Source organism: Sarcophilus harrisii, chromosome 2 (assembly GCF_902635505.1).
Source record: "Sarcophilus harrisii chromosome 2, mSarHar1.11, whole genome shotgun sequence".
Lineage (NCBI taxonomy): Eukaryota > Metazoa > Chordata > Mammalia > Dasyuromorphia > Dasyuridae > Sarcophilus > Sarcophilus harrisii.
In genome coordinates, this window is record NC_045427.1 from 371,681,058 (window position 1) to 371,706,704 (window position 25,647).

Sequence of the window (25,647 nt, forward strand, 5' to 3'; positions counted from 1 at the left end):
GCCAGAAAGGAAGGACCAGGCCTGGAATTAAATTCATTACCTGGCTGAAGGGTCTGCCATTGGTTTGTGGGATAAAAAACTTTCAGGTCTTCATTGTCAAATTCTTGTTCTGATGACGCCTCTTTCTTTTTTTCCTGGATATTGTTCTTCTCTGGATTGGACAATGAGAAATGGTTCTGTATTTAAAAAAAAAAAAACAAAAAACAATATGTAACCTTCTCTAGCTGGTTGACAGAGAGAACATGACTCCATATTTTCCTGAAGATGAAACAAGTTAAGGACAGGTAAAGAGAAAATGGTTAGGTGGCTGAGATGTGGTATGAAGTCAAACTCCCAGTGCTAAAAATAAAGATTATGGTCCTAAATGGTATAGCTAGAACAAAACTTGTTTGTTCAAAAGTCATGTCACCTTTTCCAATTTTCTTATACCTGACCCTCCCCTTGCTCATGTATTCTTTGATAAGGTGACACTGACTGTTCCCTCAACAAGACACTGACACCTCAACTCTAGGTACTTTATCTAGCTATCCCCTTTTCCTCATCACTTCTTCTTAGTTTCCCTGCCTTCCTTCAGATTCCAACAAAAATCTCAGCTTCTTCTTCCAAAATTTTCCCCACCCTTCTTAATTCTAGTGGCTTCCCTCTCTTAACCATTTCCTATTTTATCATAAATACAATTTCTTTGTATTTTTGTTTATTGTCTTCTCCATTAGATTAGGAGCTCCTAGACATCTTCAGTGCCTTCCACAGAGCCTGACATATAGTAAGTAGGTGCTTAACAAACTCATTGACTTACTGTAAGGAGAGTGGAAGAATGAAAAGGAAAAAACACCCAGGCTAAAATCAGTTCTGTGACACTTTGTCTAACTCACCTGGAAAATGAGAAAGAATTAATGAGAAAGGGTCTATAACACTTTTGAGTTTGTGATAGAGATTTTAAATAAAAAATATTAATTTTTTTTCTCTTTTCAAGCTTTCCTCCTCACTGTCATGAGGGGAAACCTTATGGAATTTTCGTCCTGTCCTAATTCTAGGCTTTTAGCAAAGAGGCCAAAAGAGATTGGACCCAGTGATTTTTCAGTACAAATCTGGGGAAGGAAGGTATTATGGATAAACTTACAAGCATATTCATAGGAAAAATCAGTCCACTTCAAATAGATGTAGCTCACACTGACCACTGCATGATGCACCATGCATGGTGCCTTAGACATAAAACTAGATGTGGAGCTTGGGGGCAAATTCCAGCTCCATTGCTTACTAAAATCAGTGTGAGCTGGATCAGACACTTTGCTATTTGCTAGCTTCAGTCTCTTATATTGACAAAGAACAGGGAAAGAGAGGCTGAACTAGATGAACTACCTCCAAGATCTATTCAGTTCTCTAACTGTACCCCTGCAGTCACCATATAGTTAGTATGAGATTAGCTCTAGAGTCAAGAGGCCTTGGTGGGACTCCCAGCTTTGTCACAAACCAGCTGTGTATCTAGGGGAAGTAACCTTTCCTAGTTTCCTCCTATATAAAAAGAGGTACAATTTGCACTAACAACTTCACAGGTTTGTCAAGAGACTGATGAATGCAAGCAAGAACTCTATAAATAAACTAGTACTCATAAGCAAATAAGGGGAGCAGAGAAAAGTTACCTATCAGATTAATAAGGTATGATCAAACAAAAGATAGAGAGGACCACAAGAGGTAAGATAGATAATTTTATTATATTCAAATAAAAGAATTTTGTCTGTGCAAAATTAGAAGGAGAACAAGAAACTGAAGGGAAAATTATACAGCAAGTTTCTCTGATAAAAGTCTCATTTATCAAATATATAAGGAATTAAACCAAATTTATAAAAATAAGAGCCATTACTCAATTGAAAAAAGGTCAAAGGATATGAACAGGAAATTTTTAGAAGAAGAAATAATATAAAAATGCTACCTACTTCCATAAAAAGAAATTCCAAAGCCTCAATGCAGATTGCAACAAATTTTTTTCACTTTATTTTTCTTGGATTTGGAGGGAGGGAGGTTGTTTTTTGGTTTGGAGTTTTGTTGTTGTTGTTGCTGTTGTTGTTGCAACATGACTACCTTGGAAATGTTTGCATGATTTCACAAATATGATTGAGAACACATTTTTGCCTTCACAATGGATGGGGGAGGGGCAAGAGGGAGAAAATTCGAAAATATTTTTCTTTAATTAATGTTAAAAATGACTAAATTATAAATGTTTACAGAATAGAATTCAAAATTAATAAGAAATCACACTATCAAAAGTCACATTAAAATCTGCTCTGTATTTCTAATTAGAGAAATGCAAATTAAAACAATTCTGAGGTATCACTTCACACCCATCGTATTGGCTAATTTATCAGAAAAGGAAAATAACATGCTGGAGGGCATGTGCAAAAATAGGGACATTAATGCATTTTTGGGTGGAGCTGTGAAATGGTCCAACTATTCTGGAGAACAGTTTGGAACTATGCCCCAAAAACTATAAAAGTGTGCATACTTCTGACCTCACAATACTGATACTAGATCAAAGAAAAACAGACTCATATGAACAAAAATATTTATAGCAGCTCTGTGTTGACAAAGAATTAGAAATTGATGGGATGTTGGAGAACAGCTCCAAGTTATAGTAAATCAATGTGATAGAATACAACTGTGCTATAAAAAATTATGAAGGGAATGGTTTTGGAAAAATTGAGGAAGATTTATATAAATTGACACAAAGCAAAATGAACAGAAGAGAACATTGTACACAATAATGGTTAATATTGTAATGATAATCAATTATAAAAGACTTCGCTTCAAATCAACACAATGATCCATGACAGTTCCAAAAGACTCATGGGGACTCAAAGTGCAAATTGAAGCATAAGTTTGTTTTTCTTGTTATATTTTCCCCTGAAATGTGTTAATGCAGAAATGTTTTGCATGACTTAATATGTATGATGGGTATCATATTTCTTGCTTTCTCAATGGCTTAGGAGAAGGAAGAAGGGAGAGAATTTGGAACTGATTTAAAAAAAAACCACACACATACACTGGTAGTATTTCCTCATCTGTAAGATCTGAAGGCTAGAAGAAATTATCTTTACTGTTCTTTCTGACATTGAATATATGTTCTATGTGAATGTAATTATAACCTTCTACCTCCTCTACTGACTACTTGCTTTCTAAAATCCCCCCCAGACAGGCCCTCCCCTTACTTAAACTCTCCAGACCCTACTTTTAACTAGCATTGAGGAGAAAAATAATCAGATCAACTAATTTTTATGTAGGAGTTAAGAGTTGATAATGCCTTAATACCTTCCAGGCCTCCAGAGGCATTCATATTTTAACAGAGGACCAAATTTTTATTTAAAGGAACAAATCTCTTCTGGTAGAATAATAGGCCAAATATGAAATCAATCAAAGGGACATTTAGGGATAAAAACCTCTCAAATTATAGTATCTAGATAGTTGTCAAGTTAAAAACCTGAACCCTCTTTCGTGGACAGTCTCTTCACCATGAGTGACAACATGGTGTGTGTTATTCCAGACACAATTGTATTGTCACTGGATTAACTCTCCTATTTGCAGTTCTACTTGATTGATGTCCCTCAAAGGGTAGCTCTCCTCCAGCCCCAACCTCCCTACACACAGCCAACCCTCCTTTTCCAAATTCCTTTGGTGTGTGTTGTCTTCCTACATTACACTGTGCATTCCTTGAAGGGAGGAGCTCTTTTTTCTTACTTATATATCCCAGGGCACATTAGTCCAGTACCTGGCACAAAGTAGTTACTTAAATGTTTATTTTATTATACTGTATTCCGCACTTCTCTATACAATTTAATCATCCTATAAAGATCAGAATTGTAGGATTTCATTTGGGCCGCTAAAACCAAGCTTCTTAAATAGTGGATCCCAACCCCAATATAGAAATATGAGAAATTATTATTTATTGTCAGTAAATGTTTTATTTGTATACCTAATTTTAGACATCTATATACTTGGGATCACATAAAAATTTCTCAGGAGAAAAGGGAATGCAAGTGGAAAAAGTTGAAGAAGCCCTTCCCTAGCAGGTATAGGAAAGGGGAGGGGAGGCCAGAGCCACTGACTAACAAGTAGCAGAAAATTCCTTGTTCAGCACAAGTCAACCTTTCCAAAAGATTTTCAATGGTTTGCACAAATGCCTTTGGGAAAGTGTAACTTCAGGTTGTTGGTGCTGTTACCCTGTGCTCTGGGCACCCATGAATATATCATTAACAATCCATTTTTACTGTTGTGAAGGTGGCTGATTGCATAATTTAGATTTTAAATGCCACCAGGACAGCAATTTTTATGGTATGAGAGAAAAGACACTTCGACTCCTACTTGTGCTTAGCACATGATGAAAGATTATGACAAATGGATACAGCTTAGGAACAGCCATAAGGATAAAAGCAGCTTCTGTTGATGAAAGTCAGTATTAACATTTTTTTTCTGAGACTAGACTCAATAGAGCCAATATAAATGGGCCAAAATAATTATTGCTCTGAAAGTTCATTTATTTGGTTGGACTATTATCCAAAAGGGACTTAATAACACAAAAGTCCTTAAGTAAATTCATCAGCATGCTTTTGTTAATTGTGCATCTGTTAAAACTCAAGAGGGAGGTAGGGAATCCTCACAAACCTGGGAAGCACAAAACTGACTCATTTTCAAGAGGGCAAGAACAGGGAAACAACTCCCTCTTCATCTCTCACTATCTTTCCCAGGGGCATCCAAAGACTAGCTAAGCCAGATACTCTAGCTAGAACCCACATCCCAAGTAAAACCCACAGTCACACTGCACAGATAATTTTCTGAACACTGACACTATAATCCCATTACTATTTCCTTTTAAAGGTGATAATGAAAACAGCTCTGAAAGGATCTTCATGAGAGAGCATTAAAGGTTCAAAGGAACAAATGAGTCTAGAGAACACATTTTCTCTAGCTTAACTACAAAGCAGGATTGAGAGACAAAAGAAAAATAAATGATTTTAGAAAGAAGGTAGAAATTTGCCATGAGCCAAAGGTGAACCTTGGCAGCACTAAAGATTTTTATTAATTTGATCACAATTTTTCATTTGCACTTTAAGGGCCTCTACTGGAAAGCCTGGAAGCATTTTACTCAATGCTTAGATGGAACCTCAGGAAGACTCCACGGGGATGAACCCAAGTGAGCAAGGGAGGGTGAGATATCAGAGAAATAACAATAAAGGCTTCACTCTAAGGCAGCGGCATGGTCAAGGGCAGAAAATACATCGTAAAGGAAAAGTAAGCCCAAGAGGACCCTGTGTTTCATGTTATTTCCCGGGATAATGGGATGCCAGCTGTGGTAGAAACTATGTTGGTAAAGAAAGAATAGAAGAAAAAGAGGGAGAGAAAACAAAAGGTAAAAGACAAAAAGAGAGAAAAGGAAAAGAGTCTTTCCTTGACATTGAAGGATCTCTATCAGCAGTTTTTTACCTTCATTAGAATCACGAGCTTCCTCACCATTAGATTTTAAGACACAGCCTTCAGAAACTTCCTCATCAGGCAGATAGAGATAGAGACATATATGCATGCTACAAGTTAAGTAGCAACAAACTGGAGCCACCTAATGAAGTCTCAGTCATTCAAGTTAGGAGGAACAAAGGTAATTATCTTCTCTAGTAGCCCCAAGAAATGCCAGTGATTTCTTTAGCCCAGTTCTAGGCTTCTTGTTGTTCATGAATCAAACACTCACCTGGACATGATTATTATGGCATGAAGAAAAGTGTGCAGCTGCCAATAGCCAAAGCACTATGCCCAGTAGGGATACTCTTGATGGGAGGAGGACCTGGTATTCCATGGTCACCAACCTAATGACATAGAGAGGAGAAAGTTAGCATGGACTTCATGCTATCTCTGCTTCATTTAGCTGCACCCCAACCACCCTCACAAATCCCAGAATCCCTGCCAGGCCTAGGCCAGCAGCTCACACTTAAAACTGCCTCAAATGTTAAAGAGCAGCAAGGAGGAGGGGAGCTAACAGCAGCTCCTGGATCACCTCTTGCTCTTCAGACATGCTGCAGCTGTCCCATTTTCAGGGAGCACACCGATGTTTTACTTGTTTGCCACCCAGGTAAAAGTCAGCCCTAGGCCTTTCCAGACTTAGCTTCTTAGGCAAAGTGAGCAAGTCAAGTCAAGAATAAAGAGCTGTTGGAAGATAAAAGGAAGATAAAATATCATGGCTTTCCCCTTTCCCTCAGTCTGATAATTGGGTTATTAATACAATGAAAGAAATCCCATAATAATAATAATTGCCCCCAGGATATAGCATGATCTACATGATACCATTCAGAAAGTATTAAAATATTGCTCTTAGACAAGAAACTCAAGAACTGAGTAGTTTTACTGAAGAATAAATTGAAATGTTAATGCCAAGCTGTATTTTAATATGCTATAATCTTTTTCTGGTTAAAAATTCCTGTAAAAGTTACCGCAATCCTTCTATGACACAAATATGTTACTGATACCTAAACCAGGAAGAGCCAAAGCAGAGAAAGAAAATTACAGACCAATCTCTCTAATGAATATTGATGCAAAAATCTTAAATAAAATATTAGCAAAGAGATTATAGTGACTTATCAGCAAGATAATAAACTATGACCAAATGGGATTTATACCAGGAATGCAGGGCTGGTTCAGTATCAGGAAAACTACCACTTTTATCAACCATATCAATAACAAAACCAAGAGAAATCATGTGATAACCTCAATAAATGCAAAACAAGCTTTTGAAAAAATACAGCATCCATTCCTATTAAAAAACACTAGAGAGTATAGGGAAAAAGGAAGCTTTCCTTAAAATAATAAGCAGTATCCATTTAAAACTCATAGCAAGCATTATTTGTAGTGGAGAGAAGCTGGACACATTCCCAATAAGATTAAGGGTGAAACAAGGATGCCTAGTATTATCACTGTTATTCAACATTGTACTAGAAATGCTGCCTTTAGCAATAAGAAAGAAATTGCAGGAATCAGAATAGGCAATGAGGAAATAAAAGTATCACTCTTTGCAAATAATATACTTAGAGAATCCTAAAAAAAAAACAAAAAAAAAAAAAAAAAAAACATCCAAAAACCTACTGGAAACAATTAACAGATTTAGCAAAGTTGCAGAATATAAAATAAATCCATACAAATCATCAGCATTTCTTCATGTTATTGACAATGTCCATCACGAAGAGATAGAAAAAGAAATACCATTTAGCTATACCATTTAGTTAAATACCATCTAGTTATTTAACTAGAGAAAAATAAAATATTGGGATATCTACCTGCCAAGAAAAACCCAACAACTATATGAACACAATTACAAAACACTTCTCATACAAATAAAATCAGATCTAAACAACTCAAAAATATCAGTTGTTCATGGGTAAACCAAGCTAATATAAAAATAATAATCCTGCCTATATTGATCTACCCATTCAGTGGCATACCAAACAAACATCCAAAATATTATTTTATAGAACTGGAAAAAATAATAACAAAATTCATCTGGAAGAACAAAAGGTCAAGAATATAAAGGAAATTAATGGAAAAAAAATCCTTAAGCCACAAAGGATGGTGGCTTAAGAATACCAAAACTAAAACTATATTATAAAGCAGCAGTCATCAAAACCATTTGGTACTGGCTAAGAAAGAGAGTGATGGATCAGTTGAATAGATTAGATACAAATTACACAATAATCATGGTCTATAGTAATCTTGTATTTGATAAACCCCCAAATTCCAGCTTTTGGTATAAGAACTCATTATTTGACAAAAAATGCTGGGAAAACTGGAAAATAGTATGTCAAAAACTCGAGATAGACCTACATCTCATAATCCATATGAAAATAAGATCAAAATAGGTTCATGATTTGGGCATAAAGAATGATACCCTAACCATATTAGGAGAGCAAAGGATAATTTTCCTGTCAGATCTTTGGAGAAGGGAGGAATTTATGACCAAAGAAAAACAAAATAGACAATTTTAATTACATTGAATTAAAAAGTTTTTGCACAACCAAACCCAATGGAAACAAGATTAAAAGGAAAAAATTTTTACAGCTAGTGTTTATGAAGGCCTCATTTCTAAAACATATAAAGAACTGTGTCAAATTTATAAGAATACAAGTCATTCCCCAACTGGTAAATGGTCAAAGGATATGAACAGCCAATTTTCAGATGATGAAATTAAAGCCATTTATAATTATATGAAAAAATGCTCTAAATAACTATTGATTAGAGAAATGTAAATTAAAACAACTCTGAGGTATTACTGCACACATCTCAGATTGGCTACAGTAACGATAAATATTAGAGGGACACTAATGCTTTAGTGGTAGAGTAGTGAAGTGAGCCAATCTTTTTGAAGAGCAATCTGGAACTATGCTATCATGCCCTTTCATACCCAATCTGGAACTGTGTATACCCTTTGACCTAGCAGTGTCACTACTGGATCTGTATTCCAGTACAGAATTTATGAATCCAAGAAAATCATAAATGAGGGAAAGGAACACCCACCTATGCAAAAATGTTTGTAGCAGCTCTTTTTGTGGTAACAAAAATTTGGAAAATGAATAGAAATCTGCCCATCAATTGGGGAATGGCTAAATAAGCTGTGAAGGTAATGTAATTTTACTGTTGTATAAAAAATGATGAACAAGACGATTTGAGAAAGTACTGGAAAGATTTACACGGACTAATGCTGAGCAAAACAAGTAGAACCAGGAATATCACATACATAGTAACAGCAAGATTGTGCTATGATCAACTATGAAAAACTTAGTTCTTCTCACTGGTTCAGTGATCCAAAGCAATATCAATAGACTTTGGACAAAAAAAATGCCACTGCATCCAGAAAAAGAACTATGAAGATTACATGTAAATAAACACATGCTATGCTCACTTCCTTTTTCCTTTTTTTTTTTTCCCCCTCTCCCCTGGTTTTTCCCTTTTGTTCCGACTTTCTCTCTCTCAATATGATTCATTAAAGTAATGTGTATTAAAATAAATAAATTCATTTTTTAGAAGTACCTCAGATGGGCTGTAAATGACATAAAAATTATACCAATTGTGATATTTCTCTCTTCTGGAAATGCTTGATATAGAAATGTTCAATTAATCATCACCTATACCAGATCTATGCTAAAATGCAAAGTACAGAATTCTTCCCTTTCACTGCCCAACAATAGAAAGAGCTATTTGGCTATTCATACTACTTGGATAAATTGGGAGTCCACAAGACTTTCCAGTGAAATGGAGGATCACCAGGGCTTACCAGTTTAGTCTGATTCTATCCCATCCAGGACTTACCATATGGTCCATCCCTATCTCCGACAGGTTCCTGGACACTACCACCTGACCTTCTGGTGATCCTCAAGATCCCTGGATCCTGCCATCTTATATCGCAATGTTTCCATATGTCTTCTCAACTAGAATGTGAACTACTACAAAGTAGGAATTATTTCATTCTTTTTTCTATTTGTATCCCCAGAGTTTAGCACAGTGTTTAGGAAATAATAAGAGCTTATTTTTTTCATTCATTCATATAATTCACAAAAGTGAAAGAGAGATGAATTCAACAAATTAAATGTCCTAGCCATTAAGACCCTAACCCATTCACCAAAATGGCTTTCCTCAAATGTTTCATTCCTCCTCAAACTTCTCACAGCTTCCCTTTCCCACACACTAGGCTAAGAAATGGCCTCCATTATATTACTGAAAAAATTGATAAAATTTCTTAAGACTTCCCTTACCTCATATCACATAACTGAGATTTCTTCCCCTGTTCCTTCAACCAAGTTCCACAAGAAGTAGCCCTTTTCCTTGAAAACAAATGATAGTATTCCAGCCCACCAGATTATGTAGCCTCATAAATCTTCCATTTCACCCTATATATATATATTTGCTGCTATCATTCAGCCTGCTAACATAACTACATAGCCTCATCTTTTAAAAAAAATACACACACACACACACACACACACACACCCCTTCAATTGATTCAACCATCCTTGCTATCATCCTATATCTCTTTATTTTCCTTTGTGACTAAACTGACTGAAAAAGCCTTCCACAATAGATTCCTTCTTTTCCTATCTTGTTACTCATCTGCTAGATATTTCAAATGATAAGAACTTTGGGCCTGGAGTTGTGAAGATCTGAGTTCAAGTCCAACCTCAGACATACTAGCTGTGTGACACCAGGCTGATCACTTGACTTCTGCTTGCCTAAGTTTCCTTATTTGTAAAATAAGGATAACAACAGTACCAATTTTCAGGATTGTTTGTGAAGAGCAAATGAGATATTTACAAAGCCCAACTTAGCAAAATGCCTGGCTTACAGGAGACACTATGCAAATGCTAGTGATTATTATTCCCCTTTTTAAACTCTCTATAATTCATTATTCAACTAAAAGTGCTATCTCCAAAGTTACCAGTTTCTCTTAATTGACAAATCTTATGACTTTTTCTCAATACTTCTCTTTCAAGACCTCTCTGCAGCCTTTCATGCTATCAATCACCCCCTGCTCCATTATATTTTGTTTTTATAACATAGCCTTCCCTTGGTTTTTCTCTTATCCCCAAGGCTTAGTAGAACCCCATAAAAGTTTCATTAGGCATTCTAATCAATCCCTGGATTCAATTATCTATATGCAGATGATTCTCAGAAGTATCTCCATCTAGTAGCTTATCTAGTAGCTCCAACACCTCTCCTGACTTCCAGTCTCATAAATATCTTGTGAACATCTGCAACCAGATATTCTGACAAAGTTGATATCATTCTAAATTCATTATGTCCAAAAGTGAACTTCTTCCTTTCCCCTCCAAAGTACTTGTCTCTTCAAATGTTCCTATTACTTGTCTATAGGATACCACCATCTTCCTGGCCTCCCAGACTCAACACTTGGATGTCATCCTCTACTCCTCACTATCTCACTCTCCATATCCAATTCATAGTTAAGTCAATTCTACAATTCGAAGCTTTCTCTATCTAGATAAGCCCCGCTTCTTTTCTGACCTGTTGGTTTAGATCTTTAAAATCTCACATCTGGATTATTGCCAATAACCCACCTCACATTACTTCCAGAATCAAATACAAAAACTTGTTTGGCTTTTTAAGTCCTTCATCCCCTGATCCCTTCTTACCTTTCCAATTTTCTTACACTTTAGTCCCCTCTATAAGACACACTAGATATAGTTGTAGATATGGAATCTTGTTTTAAGAATTGTTTCCTTGTTCTCACTCCTAACAGCATTTTTGCTAAAATTGCCTAAATTCGCCTCTTCCCTCTCCACCCCACTATTTTGTATTACCTGCCTCATAGTAAGCCTTTAATCTGATTTTTGACAACTTGAAAAAGCACTAGACTAGGAGACTGTGAGCCTAAAATGTGTCATTCTCCTTATGGCTATGGAACATGTTCTTTTACTTCGGTAGAACTCAGTTTGCACAGGCCCATCTGTAAAATTATAGGGTTGGACTGGGTGAGACTTAAGGCTTTTCCAGTTCTATTTCAGGTCTAAATTCCAAATGACAATTAGAGACTGATAATCATTCTCAAAGAGTATACCATAGCTGCGATCTAACTATTGAGGAGACCTGATATGTTTGCTAGCCCACAGAACGAGCAACAAAGTAAACTGAAACTAAAATCCTTACATAGGAGGAACCAAGCTTACAATTCTTCTATACTTGTCTATTTTCTTATGAATCACACATAAAGAAATTATTTCGTTCAGATCCCAATATCATTACATTCTCAAAAAACTTTTCTCTGCCAGGAAGCCACAAAGACTCTGGTACAACATTCCCCATTTAAATTTGCCTGCATCCTACAAGACCTGAATTCCAAATCTAGCGTCAGATATTTCCTACATGTGTGACCCTGGGTAAGTCACTTAACACTATTTGCTTCAGTTTCTTCAACTGTAAATTGAGCCAGAGAAGGAAATAGAAAACCACTCCAACATAATTATCAAGAAAATCCCAAATGGGGTCACAGTGAATCAGGTACAACTTAACAATAACAAGAAGCTGAAAAAGTCTCCAGTGTGAGGAATGTATGAGAAGTTAGGTTTCCATAGATACTGTCAAAACAGGATGTGGGGGTGGCGGGAGGGTGAAGTACCTTATTAAGACATCTCCAACCAATCATCTGTGAGTCAAGGAACTGCCTAACAAAGTTCCTGACAAAGGGGCCCAGGCTTTCACCAACCCAAACCCACATATACCTCTCAGATTGACTAAGATGACAGGAAAAGATGATGATAAATGTTGGATGAGATGTAGGAAAACTGGGACACTACTACATTGTTGGTGAAGTTGTGAATGAACCCAACCATTCTGGAGAGCGATTTGGAATTGTGCCCAAAGGACTATCAAAGTTTGCATATCCTTTGATCCAGCAGAGTCTGTCTCTACTGGGTCTGTAACCTAAAGAGATCATAATAAAGGGAAAAAGACCCACATGTGCAAAAATGTTTGTGGCAGCTATTTTTTGTAGTGACAAGGAATTGGAGTGGATGCCTATCAGCTGGAGAATGGTTGAATAAGTTATGTTATATGAATGTTATGGAATATTTTTGTTCTATAAGGAACGACAAACAGGATAATTTCAGAGAGGCCTGGAGAGATTTACATGAACTGACGCTCTAAGTGAAATGAGCAGAACCAAGAGAACATTGTACACGGCAACAAGATTATCATGTGATGATCAACTCTGATGGACATGGCTCTTTTCAATGAGGTGATTCAGGCCAGTTCCAATAGATTATGATGGAGAAAAAGCCATCTGCATCCAGAAAGAAGACTGTAGGGACTGAATGTGCATCACAACATAGTTTTTTCACCTTCTTTTGTTGTTGCTTGCTTGTTGTTTTCTCTTTTTTTTCCTTTTTTATTTGATTTTTCTTGTGCAGCATGATAAATGTGAAAATATGTATAGAAGAATTGCACATATGTAACATATTGGATTACTTGTTGTCTAGAGGAAGGGAGGGGGAAAAGGAGGGAGAAAAATTTGGAACACAAGGTTTTACTAATGTGAATGTTGAAAACTATCTTTCCATATATTTTGAAAATTTAAAAAATAGTAAATCTGACCTGACTGTAATTGGGATTGTAAATCCCACCAATTATAACTCTGATTATTAATCCAACCAATTGTAACTAACTTTCACTGCAAATCTGACCAATCCAAACCTTGAAGGTCAGGGTAAGGAACTAAACTGACAATATAAAGCTTGCTCCAGCTTCAGTATTCAGTGTTTTACCAGTAAACACACCCACTTCTTATGAGAATCACTGAATAAAGTATTCTTCTCACTCTAAAATGGTGTTGGTAACATTACTCCTGAACTATCTTGCTACTAGGGAAGTAGAGGGCAGCAGCAGCTTGTCCTAGGCTTACTCCCCAACCCTGCTGAGTTCCATGGGTCTTTTGATAATATCAGCTAACAGTTAAGGTTAAGACAGAAGTGGAATTAAAGTCGGGGAAAGAAATAAATGAAGTGGCACTCAAAAAACTAAAGTTTACATAAAAGTTTATGGTAATAAATCCAAGAAAATTATTAGCCACTCCTATGGCTTGACCACTGTTAGCATTATTCTGTGATTATGGATTTGATCCTATAGCTTTGTGGTGCCACCACAGTTCTTTATTCCATAATTCCCTCCCTTTCCTATCCAGAACAGTTCAGGATTCTCTCAAGGCAAAAGATTTTTAAGTTCTCTTATAGGCATTGACAGAAGTGGGGATCATAAAACCCATAATTCAAATTTTAAAATGATCCAAGGAAAAAGAATCTGGAAAAAGCCAGAATATATCAGTAACTTTGGGACTCATGTTAACTGTAGATCTTACATGAGTAGGGGACAGAGAAACTGCTCAGTGGGGAGTGCCAGGCCTAAAGTCAGAAGGACCTGAATTCAAAATGGCAAAATCAGATATTCACTAGCTATATGACCCGGATAAGTCATTTAATCTCTATTTGTCTCAGTTTCATTACCTTTAAATGGAAATATAATAGCACCCACCTTCCAGAGCCATTATGATTTCAAATGAGGTAATATTCTAGTGAGTACAACATAAATGTTACCTCTTACTATTTTTATGCCATAATGCAAAGAATTACAATAGTATTTATTTCTATTAATTCTAGTGTCCTGTTGAACCTCTTTCCTATACCTTCCTATTTCTCCTTCCTATAGCTTCCCAAGAAACAGGCTTAATTATCACAGTTTAGCAAATCTGATAAGGGAATCTAGCCCTACATTCTTAGGTACAATAAGAAACCTCATCAATCGTTTGGCTGTCTCTCCACATCTCTCCCCCTCCTCCCTTCCCAAGGCTGAGATGTTCTCCCTCTACAACTCAGCCTACTGGCTTCCCAGACTCACTTTTAGTCCCAACTAAAATCCTATCTTCTACAGAAAACCTTTCCCAAACCTTCTTAATACTAGTTCCTCCTTCCTTCTGTGGATTATTTCCTATTTATACTGCATATAGTTTGTTTGTATATATTTGCATGTGGTCTTCCCATACTAGATTAGGAGCTCCTCCAGGGCAGGAACTGTCTTTGGCCTCCTATTTGTATGCCCAGCCTTTAGCACAATGCCCAGCACATTGACTGACTTCTCAAAGGACATTTGGAACCAGGAAAGAAAACATTACTGCTGGCCCAGTGGTGAGCTAAAAAAGCCTTACTGAATGGAAAAGTACAGGCTCAGACACTAAAAATAGCTGCTGCACTTTTATAGCAGAAAATGCCGCGCTTTTCCTCCTTTTTTTTCCCTTCAATAAAATGGGAAGGCTGAGTGCCACACAAACTTTTCCCATGCCAAGCTCTCAAGGGGCAACAGTTCTAGCATTCCTAGAGACAAGGAGTTCACAAAATCTTAATCATCTCCAGGATGATTTGTGACATCTCTGTGCAAAGGAGGCTACGAAAAGTGAGGACCAAAGACCACAGACTGATAATTGGTGCAGGATGGTTGCTGAAATAGTACCAACTTCCCTCCCTGAAACCCCTCCTACCAAAGGGCAAAACAAATCCTGAGTCCCCCAATGGCTAAAGGGGAGAAATGGGAGGGAGAAATGAAGAAGCAAGCTGAAGAACCCTACATACAAGGAAGAAAGAAGCCGGATTAACCCACACTTTCAAACTGGTCTTGTGAGTTTTCATTTCTCCAAGCAGTAGTTAATGTAATACATAGTAGAATAGGACACCCTTCCTCATAGCCACTGCTAAGCAACAAAATAGGTGTTGGGGAATATAAAGAAAAGAAGAAACAGAAGGAATGGAGATAAAAAAAAAAGAATGAAGAGGAAAGGAAAGGAGGATTAAGAGAATAAGAACAAAAGGAAGGAGAAGGGGAAAAAAGAGGCAAACTGAAGAAAGGTCAGAGGTAGCTGACTGACAAACCTCACTTCCAAAGGGCCAGGCTGATTTGCTGCCATGCGCAGTTAGCACAACAAAAATGGTAATTTCCATATGGCTCCCAGCAGGCACAAGCATACATAAAGAGAATAACACCTCCAGCGGCCTCTTCTAGTCACAGAAAAGGAAGAAAGATTGATAGATTTACCCATTGGATTCTTCATCTTCCCAATAAACCCAAACTATAGAACTGAATTATTCATCCCTTTAATTTTTCCCTCCTCATAAAACTTAATCTAAGGGTACAAGAAAATAGCTAAAAAGGCTAATAGAAAAATGAGGTCAGGACACTTCCCCCTTCCCTCATTCAGGGTAGACAGGGATCCCAGGATGGGAGATCCTGGAATGAACATCAACTAAAACTCAAATCCTTTTTCCCTGACTAAACCAAGCAAAGCTGACTAATTCGTCTACTTTCATCTAGCCTTCACCAGAAGCAAGACAAGTGGAGGGAGAACATAGTTTTCCCTGGGGAAAAATGGTTTTCTCAGCTTTACTCAGAGCACAGAGCAAGGAAAATATTTTACAGTCATGGTCATCAAGGGTCTATCTAGGCAGCATTAGCAAGAAGGAGCCTGACACCTGAAGCCAAAAGATTTCCAGATGTTAAGCAGGAACAAAGTCTACTCCTGGGCACAGAACCAGATGAGCACACAGATTTGGCAAACATTTGGGGTGAGTTCTCTAATACTTTGTTACCTATCCTTCTCTTCCTTCTTTGGATCCAAAGACCCAAACTGCCTGGGATATATCTGTGCTTGGATACATCTAAGACAAGTTCATTCACCATTACCCTTGGACTTACACTGTTAACAGCATGCATTTAAAAAAAAATTTTTTTCCCCTGACTTAAAAGATCATAGCTCAACCCAGGAATCAGACTAATTTCAATATTCCACCTAAGTATCCTTGGGCTTCAGGACAAAAGAGATAATAAGGTACTTGAGGTACCCATTTTTCTATCAAAATTGGCCATTTATAGGCTATGCCACGATTTAAATAAAGGTTGGATGTTCTCAACAATCTGTAATGTCAGTTTACAGCAGCCCAGAGCAGATGCTCTGGGGGAAGACTGTGGGCAGAGGATTGGGGAGGAGGGGGAAAAGGAACTCAACAGCCCTCACCTACTACTCATTCTCACTCCATTCAGAAAGAGCAGGAAGAAGGATGCAGGGATCTGTCGGGGGGGATAAAAAATTACAGATCAGACAAGATGTTTTCTTGTAATTTGTCTCAAGGCACAAATACAAAAAGAAGAGAACATACCCTGGGGGGAAAAAAAAGGAGGTACTGAGAGCTTGTTTTGGCTCCCAGACATAGAGGTATAGCTAAATAGTTCCAAAGCCACAGTTCAATGGACCTTCTACAGACCAGATAACCCAAACTGCTAACTACAGAAGCCTGAAACTTTTATGAGTCCACACTAGAATTTGGCTAATTATCAAAAAAGTTCTCCCTGAATCTTTGAGGAGAAGAAAAGGGGAGGGAACCACAAATTCCAGATATAAAAAAAGAAAAATACTTTTCCCCCCCAACCCCCCAGATCACATATGAAGTCGGATCACCCGCAAAGCCCAAACCAGAATTCTAATTAGGTATCCTGCCCTACAATTTAGGGTTCTCTCTGCTAGTCCTCTGTCTCTCAAAGAGCATCTGTACACCAAGCAGTTCATCCCAAAATTCAGACATAAGAAACAAAAGCAATTTGTTGTGTTGCAATTCACATAAGGAAGATGGGGATTTTAAACAAAGACTCCAACAGCTGAAGATCAGAAAAACTAGAAGGCAAACAAAGCCCATTCACCATATTTCCAATATCATCAATCTAATGAGTCTGTGGCTATTGCCAAAAAGAACAATCAATAGTCAGGGACAGCTGTAAGAACAGCTGGAAGACAAAACACTATTTTGCAAACTGAAGGTTAAAGAGTGACTTCTTCCCTGAGACACACATTCATTATTATTTATGGGCTGCACAAGTGCACATACACATATATAAACAGTCACTCACCTTTTTACAAACAAGAACTTGTCATCTAAATTAAATAGGCAAATGTAACATTGGAAAACAATACGAAGAAATAGCAGAAAAAGGCCATGGTTGTAAGAGGGAAAAAAATGAAGAGACTTAAGGAAAGAAATGAATTGTAAAAAACAATTTGAAGGAGAAAAAAAATATTCAGAAGGCCAACCACACAGTCTTTTTCAGAAATGTGAACCATAGGGAAAATCATGAGGTGGACAGTGAGAAGAATCCTAAACTAGAAAACAAAAACTGTCTGTTCTGACTCCATGACAGTAATTCACATGAGACAAAAAGCAAATGATGGTGTTTTGAAATCTGACTACCTACACAATCAAAATGGTATTTACTTCATAAAACTAAAAGAATGAATGAAATGAGCTATACATGTATTGGATATTTGCTGTAAACACACCAAGAAAGATTCAAGGTGGGGGAAAAGAACAGTTAAGGAAAAACACTAAAAAGTTGTGTGATTTGAGGTATCTTTTCATGTCTCTGGGTTTCAGTTTTCTTACATGGATAATGAAGTTACTGCACTAGATAACTCTTAGTCTATGATGTCTAAGTTAGAAAGAACAGAAGGAACAAGATAAGCCCTAGAATTATAGCTAGCTAAAGAACTTAAAACAAAAATAAAACAAAAACAAAGAAGAGCCAAAAGAAATAAACTATGAATATAATTTAGGCATGACCCACCTTGATAAGTTCCTATGACAAAGAATACCTTGGTTAGTTTGTTTAATTGAGAACAGAATCCCCACTGTACTAACAGACAGCAAAAAAACAGAATGGATTGGAACAACTTACTTTTGATGTTTGATAACCAGGAACTTAATAGGTGCTGAATTTCTAAGGCAGGTAAGGACATTGAATCGTTTTTTAGATGTCTTCAGTTTGGTGAGGTAACAGGCCATTCAAATAAAAATGTCTTTTATGAGCATTTGAAAATATGGGATTGGGACTTGAGTGAAAGGTCAGAACTACAGATTTAGAAGTCATTACCAAAATGATGAGTTGAAACTCTAAAAATGGATGAGCTTTTCACAAGAAAAAAATATAAGAAAAAGAGCAGTAGGTCAAGACTTGAGTCTAAAATAAGATAGGAGGAGGAAGAGAAGCCAACCAAGAAATAAAAAGCAGTTAGAGAAATAGGAGAACCAGGATGTTGGAGAGTCATATCAGCTAATAAACAAGAATTTAAGTATTTTCTTACTACTAATTAAAACAAAAGGCAAAAATGTGGTCCTGATCCTCATGGAACAAATTCTTTTTTTAAAAAACAGTATTTTATTTTTCCAAATACATGTTTTCATAGTTTTCAACATTCATTTTTATAAGATTTTGTATTCCAAAATTTTCCCTCTCTCCCTTACTCCCCCTCCCCAAGACAGCAAGCAATCTGATATAAGTCAAATATGTGCAATTCTTTCAAACATACTTCCATATATTTCAAATATATTTCCATACTTGTCATATTGTGCAAGAAAAATCAGATCACAAGGAAAAAAACATGAGAAATTTAAAAAACAAACAAAAAAGTGAAAATACAAATCTTCAATCCATATTCAGTCTCTACAGTTCTCTCTCTGGAGAAAGATGGCATTTTCCTTCTCAAGTCTACTGGAATTGCCTTGAATCATCACATTGTTAGAAGAGCCAAGTCCATCACAGTTGCTCATCACATAATCTTGCTGTTACTATGTACAATGTTTTCTTGGTTCTACTCCCTTCACTAAACATCAATTCAAGCAAATCTTTCCAGGCTTTTCTGAAATCAGCCTGCTTATCATTTCTTATAGAATAATAATATTCTATTACATTTGTATATCATAATTTATTCAGTCATTCCCCAATTGATGGGTATCCAGTAAGGAATCCATCCATCCTATATTAGAAAACATGTAAATAATTATGTACAAACAAGATAAATAGACATAGAAATAGAACACACATACACAAATAGATAGATAGGGAGAAACAAAGAAGATGGAGAGAGGAAAGGGAGGAAGGGAGGAAGGAAGAGAAGGGAGGAAGGGAGGAAGGAAGGAAGGAAAGGAGGGAGGGAGAAAGGAAGGGAAGGAAAGTAGGTAGATGGATGGATGCATAAGCAAAGAAAATCTCAGAGGGAGAGAGGAAGAAGTGAAAATGGACCAGGAAATGCCTCCTGTAGAAAATGGAACTTCAACTGAATTTTAAAAGAAGTCAGGCAAATATGGAAATATGTTTAGAAGAATTGCCTATGTTTAACCTATATCAGATTGTCTGCTGTCTTAGAGGAAGGGGGAGAGAGGGAGAAAAATCCAGAACACAAAAGTTTGCAAAGGTGAATGACAGGGGCAGCTAGATGATGCAGTGGATAGAGCACCAGCCCTGAAATCAGGAGGATCTGAGTTTAAATCTGACTTCAGACACTTAACACTTCCTAGCTTGTGATCCTGGGCAAGTCACTTAATTCCAATTGCCTTGGGCTGGGGGGGGGGGGGGGGGGGGGGAGGGGGAGACGCGGAAGGTGAATTCTAAAAACTATTTTTTGCATGTATTTGGAAAAATGAAATATTCATTTTTTTTAAATCTTAAAAAAATTAAAGTCAGGAAAAATATGAACGAGCCTTCCAAGCTTGGAGAGTGGCAGGGAGGGGGAACCAATGAAAAGATATATGTAGAGTATGTATGTATGTAGAGTCCAGAGCTGAAATGCCACATTTAAGGAATAATAAGCATAGCTGGGACATAGAATGAATGGAGGGGAGTAAAATTTAAGAAAAGTTAGAAAAGATTCAAGTTATGAAGGCCTTTAAATGTCAAAGAATGTTTAATATTTGATTTTGAAGATATCTGGGAGCCAATTGAATTAACTAAAAGAAGGAACTGGAAGATTTGTGTAGAAGACAGATGGGGGCTGAGAGAGGGCTGAGGCAAAGAAACCATTTAGAAGGCTATTGTAATAATCTAAGAAAGTGATGATCAGGACCTATACCAGGGTATCCTCTACCTCACATGGTTGCCATGTGAGTATAGATAAGGGAAACTACAGAAAAGGAGGGGTTGCTGATAATGTCAGATGCAGACGAAGCCAAAACAGCTATGACAAAGATCACTCTACCTAGCCAGCATCATAACACCCAAGGCAAGAATATAGTAGTACTGTGTCTCTGTTCTATTCCTCTGGCCACATACACCAATCTAATGTCATGACAGCTAGTAAATATATTTTAAAAAATATTTTCTATAGTCCTCAATTACTGTATGTATTCTATATTCTCAAATTGTAGTATGTATTACAATTATTGATATCTATGTTTATACCCTACTACACCCCAACTCCATGAAATGATTGTGTATTAATGAAATTTCATTTCTTTCATAAGGTTCAATATAGTGCTTACACATACAAGTGTTTGTTGAATTTAACTGAATTATATATCTGTAGAAACAGAGAACCCAGATCAAAAGAGGTAATTGTTTCACTATACCCTGCACTGATCAAGCCATGTCTGGAACACTATGGTTCAAATTCTGAGAAGTATAACTGATATGAGGAACAATTAAGGAACTGGGGATAATTAGCTAAGATAAGCCTTAGGAGGCACAAATACCATCTTCAAATACTTGAAAGCCTAACAGTAGAAAAAGTGTTAGATTTGGTCTATGTAGTTCTAGAGGACAGAACTAAGCAGATCAATAGTGTAAATCAAAAGAAAACAAATGTTGGATCAATGAACAGAAAAACTTACTAATAATTAGCATTATTTTTTTAATGGAATAGGTAGCATTCAAAGAGTGAAACTCATCAGTCACAGACTCAATGAATACTGTAATATTCAGGCAGAAACTAAACATTTAAGGAATATTACAGAGGGCACTTAGAAGCAACATGGTGCAATACACAGGGCTCTTAGGCTTGGATTCAGGAAGAGATGGATTCAAATCCCACCTCAATCACTTCCGAGGGACTGGTAAAATCATTTAACTTCTCTGTGCCTCAAACAAAAACTTATGTAAAAAGTCACAAGTGAATTAAAATCCATCCCAACACAAGGAGTTCTCCACAGTGACAAAATCTCTGATTTTTCACATTTGGAGAAAATTCTTTTCATCCTAGTTAGAAGGCTGAATGAAATAACCTTCATCTCTTCAATGTTTTTCATAATATCTCTGTGAAATATGCCAAGAGGAAGGGTAGACCTAAAAGTCTACATGTTATTGGCAAAGAAAGACAAAATTAGATTCAAGGATTCTAGTCCCTTTTCTAGTAGGTCAAAAGAGAGGTTCTCTGAATTGAACACTTCTAGAAGAGGAAAGGGAGACAGAAATAGGGGTTTCATCTTCTTTTTCACACCTCTGCCTCCTGTCACATATGTATCAACACACAATAGCATAATGAAGCCACATCTAGAAGTAATTATGTTTAATGTAAAAAACAACCACCATCACCACCTCAGGGGGGATGAAAGAAAGGAAAGAGGAGTTACCCTAGCACCACTTGCCATGAAGGGGGTTTCTGTCCAATAAGATGTCCCCATTAGAGCAATTATTCTGCTGAGCCACGTGACTGTTCACAAGGCAAGTTTCTGATCTTGCTACAAGTTATGCTTGAGAATGTCTGCAGACCTCATCTGTATTGGTGACAACAGGAATGAAGCTTCCATTAAGCCTCTTCTTAATGGGAAGCATTTGACTGATGCTTGCTGGCTCTGCATCAGTGCCGGCTGCAGTACTAGTTGAGGGCAGCCACTACAGATCCCACTTCACAATTCAAAAGAATCTGAAGACTCAAGCATATATTTCATTAATTTCCACTGCTGTTTCTCCTTCCTTTAGTAGTTTAAAGATGGACTCTGGGAAATTCATAGGGATATAGAAAACCTCGTACATCTATATATCTTGTAATCTGAAGCATTCCCAGAGAATGGCAGTAAACATTCTGGAGGTAGGATACAGATATGGGACAAGATGCAGTAAGTTAGTGCTTCTAGATTCTTTTCTCAGCTGAACCTTCAACTTCCCTTTCTGTCAAGGACAAATTCCTCCATCTGCCCTGACAATCCTCAGCAGCAAAGACAATGAGATTGTTCTAGTATTTTTCTGTATAAAAGCCCCAAGCATTTTTATGGGATCTCACCCACCCAATACAATGTGCTTTAAGACTGCAGGAGACTTAACACAAAGTTTATCCACTACACTCTGAAAACAGTACAGAGATCTAGAAATGGTCTGCACTTCATCCACATACAGCACACAGAACATCTATTACTGAGCTGGGACCATCAACTAAGGCTTGTTAGGACTCTCAAATCTGTGCTGGTACACAAACAAATCAATATTTATTCTGCCATAATATCTCTGACCTTTTAGGTAATAGGGTTCCACAATTTCCCTGAGCTCCAGAGAAAGGTTCCAATAAGTTATTAGCATCATCACTAGTCCCCCAAGGTGCTGAGTCCCTTACAAAGAAAGAAACAAACTCTCCTTGCCTTCAAGAGGCCTGTTTTCAAACAGCTAGTGGCCATGGTTCTCCCTACTGGAGTCCCTGAGAAGTGCACTGAAGAGAAAACCTAATAGGACTAGCCCACATCTTAATGTTCTGGGCATTCTGAGACACTAATTATCATGCAGTAATGATGAGGTGCACAACAATTACAGCTATAAAATAAACTTATTCAGAAGTCCCAAGAAAACAGCATTTACTTACTGAAAGTATTTAGCATAACTGCAGGCCAGGTCACAGAATGAAGAACTTGCTACTACTATGTTGGTGCCAAATGTGCCTTCCAGGTATATCAGCAACTAAACCAATATTTTATTTTATTTTATTTTATTTTATTTTTAACTCATACAAGAGCCCAGGGTTATTTATAATCTTGGATCCTTTAAAATTTGAACGGGAGATGAATTTTAAAGTGTACACATTTACATACGTGGGTGGAAACACAAAAACCAGACTCCTTGCATGCAGCTCTGAGAATCACAATTCAAGGCTTTCATGATTCTATCTAATGCCCTGAGAAAAATCAGGCAAGTTTTCCAGGGGAGGTAGAAGCCTGGGTGGGTAGCCAAGAAACAAAGAAACCTAAACTTGGCACCAGTAAGGCAATTAAGAAGCAGAAATTTTTAAATGCACGGCTTCTTATGCTAAATACATATATCTTTATAAATGGTTTTGATCATAAGCTACATTTAATACCAGGGCCCAACATAGTCTTGTACAATAGACATTTAATAAATGTTTATCAAATGGAATTGCTAAGGAATTCCCATTTTCCAATATAATAATTTTTTTCATATTCCATATACTATATAAATGGAAATCTTTTTCAGTACTTAGTAAATTTACAGTAAAAAAAAAAAAAAAGTTTAATTTGAATTCCAAAAATATGCCCAGAAAACACTAGATCTAGCATATATTCTCAATCTTTTTGTGTTCTCATCTCTTGTATTTCCCTAAAAAGTGAATGTTCTCTAAGAATAATGATGTCAACAGGACTAAAGTGACCCAACTAAAAGTTCATTTGCTGGTTTAGAAGGAAACAGCACTAACTGTTGAAATAGAATCTGCATTTGCCTTCTTTTCTCTGAGTTCAATGCAATGAGAGTGAATGGAGGTATAAAATCAGAATGATGACCTGGAAAAGGATTAGGCTATTTGATCTCAGGCAAGGCCTTCCTCAAGAATTCAATTCAACACTATTGTTCTATAAGACCAGCAGGATGATTTCAGAGAGGCTTGGAGAGACTTACTTGAACTGATACTAAGTGAAGTTGAGTAGAACCAGGAGATCATTGTACATGGCAACAGCAAAATAATACGATGATTAATTCAGACGGACATGGCTCTTTTCAACAACGAGATGATTCAGAATTCCAATGGTATTATGATGAAAAGAAGCACCTGCCCCCAAAGAGAGCACTGTGGGACTAAGTGTGGATCACAACAGAGTATTTTCATTTTTTTGTTGTTTGCTTGCACTTTGTTTTTTTCCTCATTTTTTTTCTTTTTGATCTGATTTTTCTTGTGCAGCATGATAATTGTGGAAATATGTATAGAAGAACTGCACATGTTTAACATATACTGGATTACTTGCCATCTAGGGGAGGGAGTGAGGGAAAGGGAGGGAAAAAAATCAGGAACACAAGTTTTGCAAGGATGAAATGTTGAAAATTATCTATGCACATGTTTTGAAATTTTTAAAAAGAATAATAAATAAATAGACCAAAAAATAAATAAATTAATTCAATTCAATTCAATAAACATAAAGTCTATTAATTGCCAGATACTGCGCTAAATGCTGGGGATACAAAAAGAGAATGAAAACACACACACACACACACACACACACACACACACACACACACGTCCCTGCCCTCAACAAACTCACACTCTAGTGGGAGAAACAGTATGCAAACAAATATACACAAAACACTATATATAAGATAAATAGATAAATTGGAACGAAGTTAGGGAAGGTTTCTTTGTAGAAGATTGGATTTTACCTGGGATTTCAAGGAAACCAGGAAGCCAGTCAGAGCAAAAGAGGGAATACATTGCAGGCATGGGGGGTAGCCAGAGAGAAGGTCCAGAACTGAATGATAGAATGCCTTTTTTGATGAACAGTCAGGAAGCTGGTGTTACCAGATTGAAAAATACATGCCAGGGAGCAAAATAATGGGGCTGAACCAAAACCACAGAACCTAAAACTAGAACAGAGACTCAAATACAAGTTCTTTAATTTAAATCTAGTGCTCAGGATTTTTAAGGTCCTTTTAATTCTAAATCTATATCTCAACAAAAACTTTTTTTTTTTTTATTTTTCTCAGTTACATGCAGAAACTTTTTTTTTGTTTATACATGTATATATATTTTTACATATTTCCTAATGAATTATGTTGGGAGAGAAAAATCAGAACAAAAAGGAAAAACCATTAGAGAGGGGGAAAAAAGTGAGCATAGCAAGTATTGATTTACATTCAGTCTCCATAGCTTTCTCTTTAGATGCTGATGGTGTTTTTCATCCAAAGTTTATTGGGATTGTCTTGGGTCATTGAATCACTGAGAAGAACCAAGTATTTAATAGTTGATCATAGCACAATCTTGCTATTACTGTGTACATGGTATTCCTGGTTCTGCTGGTTCTGTTCAGCATTAGTACGTGTAAGTCTTTC

General features: G+C 36.8%; 1 protein-coding gene across 4 annotated transcripts in view; it reads right to left on the reverse strand.

Annotated features, from left to right (window-relative positions):
- Positions 1-25,647, reverse strand: part of SIL1 (SIL1 nucleotide exchange factor) — a 328,425-nt gene that overhangs the window by 191,883 nt on the left and 110,895 nt on the right. For all 4 annotated transcript variants that reach the window (XM_031953358.1, XM_031953360.1, XM_031953359.1 and 1 more), the window contains 2 exons: positions 5,732-5,846; positions 41-176 (listed from right to left, as the gene is read on the reverse strand). In XM_031953358.1, the coding sequence (XP_031809218.1) occupies positions 41-176; positions 5,732-5,836 (241 nt within the window). In that variant the 5' untranslated portion in view covers positions 5,837-5,846. The remainder of the gene's footprint in view (positions 1-40; positions 177-5,731; positions 5,847-25,647) is intronic.